Source organism: Nannospalax galili, unplaced genomic scaffold (genome assembly GCF_000622305.1).
Source record: "Nannospalax galili isolate Female #2095 unplaced genomic scaffold, S.galili_v1.0 scaffold236, whole genome shotgun sequence".
Taxonomy (NCBI): Eukaryota; Metazoa; Chordata; class Mammalia; order Rodentia; family Spalacidae; genus Nannospalax; species Nannospalax galili.
The window spans coordinates 2467110-2478542 of NW_008338710.1; the positions used below are offsets into that span (position 1 = coordinate 2467110).

The window sequence follows — 11433 nt, forward strand, 5'->3', positions numbered from 1 at the left end:
CCTCCCATGTTCTTATAAGTAAACACAACAGACTAATTGGTTCACCAAACTGCACTTGAATGGAATCATCACTTTGTTCTGTCCTTGGGGCCCTAGCTGGGGTGAACAAGTGTTTGTATATGTTTCCCAGGCAAAGTCATGCAACAACCCTAACAATGGATTTACTTCTCGGCACTTACTCTGAGATGTCTGGAGTCTCCTATGATCTTCAAGTATTTTGTGGATAACAAGGATGATAAAAAATATAAAAACTAGTAGCACTAAAATGTACCAAGTGATCCTCATGGAACAAGTGACATCTGTTAAAAAAAATTTTTTTGTTTTAGAGTACTATAAAAATACAATGCAGGGCTGGTGAGATGGGTCAGCAGGTAAAAGCACTTGCCTGACAACCTGAGTTCCATCCCTGAAACCCACAACCCCTGTAAGTTGTCCATGCACTGATCTCCATATGTACACTGTGGCACTCATGCACATAAATAATAAATAAATAAGTAAATAAATGTAATAAAATGGTTCATTAGATAAGAGGTGATGTGGTGGTATGTACCTTTAATGGAAAAATTGTATAAAGTCTTAACTGTAAGAGAGTTACTTGCTCTCCTGAATACCTTCCTGATATATTAAATGAAGGTACTAGATAGGGGAACTTGGTCAAGTCACTTCCAAGGATCCATTAACTTCTGGGACTTAATTTCATTTACAAACTATGCTGCTATCAAGAATGAAATGTAGCAGGCCTAGAATCAGAGCTATTTATAATTATTCATTTTGGTCATGGGCCACCCAGTCTGGAGACATGTCCTCAAATCAACAAAGACAGAGCAAAAGCAACAAAAATGGAGAGCAAGGGGAAGACAGGAAGACAGTGTAAAACGTCCCCCACAGGCTTCTGCATTTGAATACTAGATTCCCAGCTAGTCACATTGTTTGGGGAGGTTATACACTACATATTTGTGTTTGCTTCAAAGATATTGGGTTTTTTTTTTAATCACCTTTAAAATAATTAAGCTTTAGAAAAGCATTCTAAAGCAATCTGTAAAGAGCCCGTATGTGTGGACTACAAAAAGCACAACAAATGGCTGTCACAGTACCTAGAGCTCTGGGGTACACTTGTTTGTGTGATTTCTTCTTCTTCTAGATTATTTTCATGTTCATCTGACTCTCTGTGTCCTGTCTTGGTGTGCTGCTTGGCATACAGAAGGCACCCATTAAATGAATACATCATAAAATGCTTCTAAGAATAGATCTTATGGGTGAAGTGGGGGCACGTTGCTTAGCAGTCAGCACTAACTGGTATTCACAATAGGGTGACTAGGAAGTTAATCAGCCTTGAATAGAATTTAGATACATGTGAAATTTATCTTTTAGCCTTCTTTTCTCTTAGCATCCAGTAACCCTAAGTGTTAAATCTGCACAGCATTACATCAAAAGGCTCATTTCACCCAAGCTCTAAGAAGGGATGTATTAAATCAATCAGCCCAAAGTAACTTTAATAGTGTATTTCGTGTTTACATTTATCTTTAAAAAAAATCTCACCCTTTACTACCAGGCTGTGTTGGCTCTACTTCAAGCACAGATATCAGGCACATCACAGCTAGCATAGGACGAAGGGTCTTTCTAGTACCCCTCCACTCACTACTTATATGTATGGTCCCTGTCTCGGGTTATAACTGGGCTCCATAAAAAGCATATTTTGAAAGAAAAGTCAACATAGAAAATGATCAATATTTTCTCAAGCAATAAAATTCTTCAGCTATTTGATCGTCAATGATGCCCTTTCTTACTTTTATGTGTGTGTGTCCAATTTCTCCCTCTCCCTCTAATATCTGTTCAAACTTACTTTTTACATCAATTTCTAGGTACAAAGAAATCTGAGTACAGTTGCTCGTGTTTGCCATAATCTTGCAAGTATGGTTTACAGACTTTTCCCTGGTTGAATCTTCTGCCACGGTTGTTGATTTACTAGGGAGGGCTCTGGAGGTACAGGTAGCATTGTATTCTTCTGTGGGATCAACCACAGGAGTGACAGTGAAGTTAAAACTCTGACAGTGTGAATAAACATCGTTTGCTTTCACTCGCATTGATCCTTTCATGATAAGACCTAGAAAGAGATGAAGAAAACATTACTCACAGAATGGTAATACCTACTAAGAAAATATGATTCAAAGCTAAGTCTCACCAGGTGCAGTGGTGCATGCCTGAAATTCTAACACACAGAATGCTGAGGCAAGATGGCTGCCACAAGTTTGCGGACTCTTCAGGTTGCATAGAGTAGCAGGCCACTCAAGGAACACAGGAAGACTCTGCCTCAAAAAAACAAAACTAACCAAACAAACAAATAAGCCCAAATCTCCTCCTTTGTATACAAGAAAATAGAAAACGAAGTTACCAACACTACAAATAATATCAAAGTGATTTTGTTTATTTTTAAATCATGAAAGCCTCAGGGGTAAGGTTGAAATAGGATTCAAGCATCTCAGAGAAAGTACAGGCATTTCCTCCCTGATTTTCAGGACAGAACATGTTTTCCAAAATGTTGATGCTGTTTTCTGTTCCACATTGTCCTAGTGCTCTAGGGGCTTTATAAAAACTACTATAAACTGGGTAGCTTAAAGAACAGAAAGTTGTCTCATAGTTTTAGAGGCTAGGAGTGAGATTAAGATGGGGGCAGGGCTCATGTTCCTCTTCTAGCTTCTGGCGGTTGCTGGTAATCATTGGCTTTCATTGGTTTACAGAAGTGTGACCTTGGTCTCTTCCTTCATCCTCACATGGCAATTTCCCTATATGGTTTCTCTGTGTCCACATTTCTCCATGTATGTGTGTGCCTATGCCTGTATGTGCAGGTGCATTTACATGTGTATGTTTATGAGTACTTGTGGAGGTCAGAGGTTTACAAACCTTTGTTGTTCCTTAGCAGTTGTCCACTTTGCATTTTTGAGACAGGGTCTCTCCCTAGAAACTAGAGCTTGCTATCGGCTAACCTCGCTAATCAGCGAGCCCTAGGGATTCTTCTGTCTCCACCTCCCTATGGCTGGGATTACAAGTGTGTACCACTACAACCAGCTTTTTACTTGTGGTATGGGGATCAAACTCAGGTCCTGAAGCTTGCCCAGCAAGCTCTTTAGGATTAAGCTATCTCCAACCCCACATTTCTCCTTTTTACAAGGACATCAATCCTAATGAATTAGGTTCTGTATTAACGGTCTTATATTAACTAAATTATATCTACAACAACCTGGTTCCAAATAATGTCATATTCTCAGGAACTGGTGGTTAATGCTTTAACATATAAAATTTGAGAGGATACAATTCAATTCATAGCACATGTTATCCTCAAACTTTACCAACCTACCATAAAAGGGGGGAGTTTAATCCCCTCCCCATTGAGTCTAAGTAAGTTAAACTGGCTTATAGTTATGGGAATGTAAATGAAACTCACTGTCTTCTCCATCAAAAGGTTAAATGAGACAAAGGAAGTTTTACTTTAGAGAAATTGGTAAAGATGCCATCTGGCAAAACTTCCTCCCCCAGTCAGCATTTTTCTAAGATCAAAGTATGTGCTCAAGGCTGCACTCTGAGCCCAAGGTTGTATCCTGTTTTCAAAACATCCTGTTCTCATCCAACAAATGGTGATTAACCCAGAAAGCCAAACTGGCCAAAGTGCAGAGAATAAGAGGCTGCATAGTGCTTATCCCTGAATAGGACACCCATATCAAACTGCTGTTGCTACCCAAGGCTCAGGGACCATTGTGGAAGAGGGGTTGGAAAGACTGTAAGAGACAGAGGTGGTGGTTGACCACAAAGAAACAGAATTTTCCAGACAGCTGGAAAGTTCATATGAACTTACAGCAATGGTGACAGCATGCATAAGACCCATGCCTGCTTAAATTAGACCAAAAAAAAACAACATAGAAATAGGGAAATAGATAGGAAGCCCCAACCTTAGCTGAGGAACTATTGGCAACTGGTGACTACTGGAAGAGGAAGATGGTTTTCTTGAAGGGAGTGACACTAGATAGGTTAATCAGGCTCCAGTGGATAGACACACACTGAAAGACAGTTGGGTATACAAACTAACCTCAACAGGACTTAACATATATGACAGAATACTTGAAATATGATGGGGAGTTGTAAGAGGGGTACAGATAGGGCAAGGGCTCTAAATATGATCAAAATTATATTATGTGAAATTCACAAAAATTCAATTTTAAAAAATAAAGAAAAAATTGTAAAATAAAATAAAATAATAAAAAAGTTGAACTGTATTTGCCAACTACACTTTTTAATTTTTTTTAAGTTTTGTGTGTATGAGTGCTTTGACTGTATGTCTTTAAGTGCACCCATGTCATGCAATGTCCACAAAAGTCAAAAGAAGGTGTCAGATCCACTGGAATTGGAGTTTCTGACAATTGTTAGTTGCAATATGGGTTCTGGAAACCAAAACCAGGTCCTCTGCAAGAGCAGCCAGTGCTCAGTCCATATGTATAGCTAAAGGCTACATAACAAGAAACAATGCCAGACAGGAGATATCCTCCTTTGAGTTGTTGGCCAGGGTGGCCCAAGAGACTCCCAGACAATAAACCAGCATAGAACTGGGAAAATGAACAGCAGACCTCAATCTTATCTGAAGGAATGTTGGCAACTGATTGCTCCTAGATGAAGAAGAGCTGATCTTCCTAAAGCAAGGGACTCTAGATAGACTGGCTAGACTCAGTGGATGGACTTGCACTGGGGAATGGCTGGGGGCACTGATAATACAGTGGACAGTAAGGGGGGCTATGGGAGGGTGCCATTTGGGAAGTGGGTATATGTGGGTATATAGATGAATAAGATAGTTTGGGATGGTCTGTATGATATATACACAAAAAAAATCAACAAATAAAAAAATGAGTTATATTTGAGGAGGAAGCATAAAAATTTAATTCATGTTAATTAGTAGAGGTGATAAACATTACCACTGAAATCTACCTGATGACTTTATAGACATACACAGGTGCCAAGGATCCAAGTGTAACTGACTGTGACTAGTAATAATCAGACACATAGAGATTAGAGACGCATGTGCAAACATCTAAGTGTTAGTAACATTAAAAATGAGTCTTTCTATAGGAAACAGTACATTTTAAAATGAAATGGAGATCTTTCTTAAAGGTTAAAACATTCAATTTTATGTCTTACAGGGTTTATACTGGGTTCAATATTGTATAACTGCATTAATTCAACTATGAACCTAAAAATTTGCAGCTGCTTTTGAAAGAGATGTGTCTTTGCTCTGGAAATTGTTATTGAATATGTTAAAGCTGTAATGAAATGCTTCTTCTAGTCATGTGCTTACTGAATTTTAAAAAAGCTTAAAAAAAAAAAAAAAGAGCAGCCAGTGCTCTTAACTGCTGCGCCATCTCTCTAGCTCCTCAACTTCACTCTTTAAGTCAGCCTGCAGAAGTAAAACTTTTTGCCTTGCCAAAATACTTTGGCTTGTGTGGTCATTTTCTTGAGAGTCCAGACCCATTTCTAACATAGTCAAACACAAAAGAAATGACATTACATGACCAATCCAGAAAAGGTGAAGCAATTCCTCTCTGCCCTTTGGAATGATAACTCCAGAGTTTTGAGTCACTATGGAAAGGCCCAATTTAAGGCTGTGAGGAAGTCCCAGAAGAACCAATGAGGAAAGACGACAAGGCTGACAATGAACAGCGTGAAAGGCACACAGAGACTAGGAGAAAATATTCCCAGAAAACGTCTGATAAAAATGTAATACCACAACTCCTGTCATGGAAAGAGGAAGAGGAAAAACACATCAAATAACCTGATTTTAAAATGGACAACTGTCAGGTGTGGTGGAACATGCCTGCAGTCTTAGCTACTTGGGAGGCTGAGGCAGGAAGACCACTTGACTTCGGGAGTTCTAGACCATCTCAGATACCATAAGAAGACCATGCCTCAAAAAGCAAAGACAGAAACACCCGAGCAAAGAACTTGAACAGACATTTATCCAAACACGATTTACAGATGATCAGTGTATGTGCAAAGATGCTCAGCCTCACCTAGCATCACAGAAATGCAAGTCAACACCATGATCAGATATCATTTGACACCTATCTATATGGCTAAAAATGAATAATAAATAAATAAATAAATAAATAAATAAATAACCAGTCTGTAGAAGATGCAGAGAATCTGGAGTTCCTGTACATTGTTTGTGGGTAAAATGGTCCAGTCAGTATAGAAAACAGCACACATGTTCCTCAAAAAATTAACTGTCATGTGCTCCAGCAATCCCACTTCCTGATATATATCCAAAAGAGCTGAAATCAGCATCTCAGAGAGACTCTGTGCTCCCAGAGCCCCTGTAGCATTTTCCATATAGGGAGACAGTCTAATGTATATGCAGGGAGGAATGCATAAAAATAAACTGGGGTTGGAGAGATAGTTCAATTGGTAAAGTACTTGCCACACAGGCACAAGGACCTAAACCCTAAATGCATGTAAAATGTCAGGCACAGCAACACATGCCTATAAGCCCAGAGCTGGGGAAGCAGAGACAGGAAGATCCTGGGAACTTGCTGGTCTCAGCCTAGCTAAATCAGTGAGCTCCAGGTTCAGTGAGAGAGTGTCTCAAAATAAGATAAAGAGTGATTAAGGAAGACACCATACATTGACCTCTGACCTCCACACACACACATAAACACATATGCACACACTGACACAAACACACAAGAAAAGGTGGCACAAACACACACGAACGCACACACACACACACACACACACATGCACACACACACAAACACATGCATGCACATACATGCACGCACACAATAGAACACTCTTCAGCCTTGGAAAAGAAGGCAAGCCTGTCACTTGTGACATCATAAATGAAGCTAGAGAACATTATGTAAAGTGGAATAAGCCAGAAAAGGAACAAATACTGCCTGTTTCTACATATCTGAGGTATGTAAAGAATTCAAACTATTAGAAACAGGACATTGAATGGGGAGCTTCTGTCCAATGGTTATCAAGTTTCAGCCACAAAATGATCAAGTTCTAAAGCTTTTCTGTCCAACATCGAACCTGGAGCTAACAATATGGTATCATGCACTTCACCTATCACGGGGATAGATCTCACAGAAAGTGGTCTTACCACAATAATAAAAGAACACATATATAAAACCTCTGAAACTATGTGAGGAGAGGTGCCCAGCTACCTCCAGTTGCTCTAATTCCTTTCTGTTTTAGATCCAGCCACTAACTCCAAAAGTATGAAATATCCAAGCCAGAAATGTCCATCTATGCCCATTCTGAATTTCTGCCAGAGAGAGACAGACAGACGGGGGGGGGGGGGGGGGGGGGGGGGGGGGGAGAGAGAGAGAGAGAGAGAGAAGAAATAGAAAAGTAATTGTTGTATTTCAAGCCCCTTTATGAGGGATAATTTGTTACACAGCCAGAGTGACTGTACCACATTTCAAAGCCCTGTTCTCACATTTCCAGGTGGTAGAGAAGTAACACCTGCCAGCCACCTGCCTTTAATGCTTCCTAGTCTTCTATAACCATAGAGGCATTTCCCTATTTGCTTTCTGTGGATTCTGTGCATAATCCTGGGACGATTATAGTACTACATGAATGAGGATTTTTCCCAAAGTCAATGCCAAGAAATCTTGTTCCTATTCTTAAAGACTGAAGGAAAGTTCAATAACTAGTGACACAGGAGGTACCCTGATGCATAGGTATTAATAATAAATTGAATATTTAGAATTGAGGCCACCAACATACCAACATATTTTATGATTATAAATGAACTATTTGGTTTCTCAATGACCTGGTTTGATTCAATTCAACTTAATTAAATGATATATGGATCTCACAATACATGCAGCCCTCTGCTAAGCACTGCAGAGAACAGAGTTATTCTTTTGTTCATTTCTTCATTCAACAAATATTTATTGGGGGGCTGGAGAGATGGCTCGATTGTTAAGAGTACTTGCTGTTCTCACAGAGGACAGGAGTTCAGTTCCCAACACTCAGGTCCAGCAGCTCACAACCACCTGCAACTCCATGGAGCTCCAGGGCATCTGACACCATCTTCTGGCTTCTGCAGGCATACACACACAGACATACATACACACACACACACACACACACACACACACACACACACATTTTTAAAATCCTTTTTAAAAACATAAATTATCTATTGAGTGTCTATTATATGTGTTATATATCAAGCATTATGCTAAAGCCAAGGATATGAGAGTAAACAAGGCAAAGGCCCTGCTCTCAAGAGGACCACTGGAGAGCCAGGCACATAAAAGGGCAACTCATCCTCAGTGGATAGATGCTAGGCAGGAATAGGTTCAAATACATTAAGAGTTCAGTAAATCTGACAACCCGACAGCCTCTCTCCTGGGTAAGTCCATTCCGGCACTCCGAGCTTTGACTCCCCCAGCCTCATTCACCCTCCCACCTCCCCTGCCCGTCTCTTCTCCTAGCCTGAGTACTGTCCCATTCCTTGTCTTGGCACCCCAGACACCAGGGCTGACCTCTAGGCCTGGAAACACCACTGCTTCCTGATCCTTTGCATCCAAACCAACCCAGTTCCTTCTCTTGGTCCCCAGGAGCCCTCTGAGCCTGGTCCCGCCCTCACCTCCCTCTGTTTCCCTAGGCTGCACAACCCTCCAGCCTCTCTCCTGGGAGCCCTCTGGGCCTGGTCCCAACCCTCACCTCTCTCGTCTTCCCTGGGCTGCACAACCCACCAGCCTCTTTCCTGGACACTGGGGCTGACGTCTCAGCCTGGAACCACCACTGCTTCCTGATCCTTTGCATCCAGACCAACGCAGTTCCTTCACGCAGTTCCTTCTCACAGTCCCTACGAGCCCCCTGGGCCTGATCCCGCCCTCACCTCCTTCTTCCCTGAGCTGCACAGCCCGACAGCCTCTTTCCTGTGTAAGTCCATCAGTGCTACCACGCCCTGACTCCCCGAGCCTTACACCCTACCCTCCCAGCTCCCCTGCCCCATCTCTCCTCCTAATCTGGGTACTGGCCCATTTATTGTCTTGGCCCCAGACACCAGGGCTGACCTCTCTGCTTGGAGCCACCACTGTGTCCTGTTCCTTTGCATCTAGACCAACCTAATTGCACCCTGCAGTACCCAGAAGCCTTTGGGGCCTCTTCCCGTCCCCACCTCCCTTTGCATCCCTGGGTGGCACAGCCATCAGCTGCTATAGACCTGCATCTTTCCTGGGCCCTGCTCCCAGGCCAGTCCAACCCCCAAATTCCTGAGGATGAGGTCTTTTCTGGAGGGATCCAGACCTTAGGAGAAAGGCTGAAAGCATCTGGTCCTCATCTGATTTGGGCCTCTGTGGGAAATCCTGAATACAAAAGCAATTTGGCCACTCCAATATAAAATCAAAAGAGAGAACCAGAAGCTTAGATGAACCAGGTTTTTGTGCCCAACAAGTAAACCACAAAGGCACATAAAGTTTATAAAAAGAAGTCTTGAGTCTCACACAAGAGTCAGAAACTACAAAAGAAATTCACATGTCAAACTCACAGAGAAAAAATAACATGAAAAACCAAAATAACATATCCCCACCAAATACTAATACTCCTCTGGAGGAGTACAATGAGAGCCCCCTAGAGATAATGCAGGACATGGAACTCAAAAGAATAATTATAAACATGATAAAAGAATTCAGCAAATTTAAAGAACATACAAACAAAAAAATCAAAGAACTGAAAAAAGATAGGGGTAAACTTCTGAATGAATTCAGAAAAGAGCTAGAAATATTGAAGACTACTCAGGCAGAAATGAAGAAGGAAGTGAAGCACTCAGTAAGCCAAATAGAAATGACAGGAGAAAGCCTCACCAACAGGATTAATGAAATGGAAAACAGAGCATCAAGACTGGAAGATAAAGTAGACGAACTAGACCACTCAAGCAATGATCATGAAAAATTTAAAAAGCACAAGAATGGAATATTCAGGAATTGTGTGACACCATAAAAAGACCAAACTTACGAATCATAGGTATACAAGGAGAAGAATCTCAAGATAATGGTATGGACCAGATCATCAACAGACTCATAGAAGAAAATTTCCCCAAATTAAAGAAAGACATGCCCATACAAATAAAAGAAGTATATAGAACATCAAATAGACAGGACAAGAAAAGAAACTTTCCATGGCACATCATAGTAAAAACACTAAATGTAAAGAACAAAAATACAATACTGAAAGCAGCAAAAGAAAAACAACAAGTCACATATAAAGGAAAACCCATTAGGATTACACTTGACTTTACAGTGCAAACTATGAAAGCCAGAAGAGCCTAGACAAAAGTATTCCCAGTTTTAAATAACCACAGATGCCAACCCAGATTACTATACCCAGCCAAAATGTCTATTATAGTCGAAGGGAAAAGAAAAATCTTCCATGACATAAATATGCTGAAGGAATTCATGTCCACAAAACCAGCCCTTCCAAGAGTTCTGAAAGCAATACAAAGAGCTGAAGGAGGGAATGACTATACTCAAGGGATTGCAGAAAGAAATTCAGTGAAGGTATAACTGTGGAAAAGCACAGCTATATCAAGAATATGAAGAGAAATAAAAATGACACGATTCAATGCACATCTTTCATTAATAACTTTAAATATCAATGGACTGAACTCCCCAGTCAAAAGACACAGACTAGGTAAATGGATTAAGAAACAAAACCAATTTTTTGTTGTCTGCAAGAAACTTATCTCACTTTCAAGGACAGACACTATCTTAAAGTGAAAGGATGGAAAAAAATTTATGAAGTGAATGGTACTAAGAAAAAAAGAAGACATTGCAATTCTAATATCTGATAAAATAGACTTTAAATGAAAACGAATAAGAAGAGATAAAGAGGCCCACTTCATTCTGATCAAAGAAACAATAAATCAAGAAGATATTACAATCATGAACATATATTCACCAAACTCTGGTGCACCCAACTTCATAAAAACAACACTACAGGACTTTAAGACCCAGATTAATCCCAACTCATTAATAGTAGGGGACTTCAATAGCCCACTTTCTCCATTAGATAGGTCAAAAGGGCAGGGAGATAACAGAGAGACATCTGAATTAAACAATACCATATATCAAATGGACCTAACACATCTACAGAGTATTCCACCCAAGCACCAAAGGATATTCTTTCTATTCAGTGCCCCATGGAACTGTCTCCAAAATCAACCATATACTAGGACATAAAACAAACCTCATCAAATACAAAAAGATTGAAGTAATTCCATGCATTCTATCAGACCACAATGCAGTGAAGCTTAAAATCAATACCAGAAGAAGCCCTACTCACCACATGAATACATGGAGATTAAACAACACACTCCTGAATGATGAATGGATCAAAAGAGAAATTAAGAAAGAAATAAAAGTATTCCTGGAA

The 11433-nt window shown here is 40.4% G+C and overlaps 1 protein-coding gene across 1 annotated transcript in view; it reads right to left on the reverse strand.

Annotated features, from left to right (window-relative positions):
- Tmem156 (transmembrane protein 156) overlaps positions 1-11433 on the reverse strand; it is a 90203-nt gene that overhangs the window by 19585 nt on the left and 59185 nt on the right. The window contains exons 4-5 of the mRNA XM_029563564.1: positions 1844-2104; positions 180-299 (exon numbers count right to left, since the gene is read on the reverse strand). Coding sequence (XP_029419424.1) covers positions 180-299; positions 1844-2104 — 381 coding nt within the window. The remainder of the gene's footprint in view (positions 1-179; positions 300-1843; positions 2105-11433) is intronic.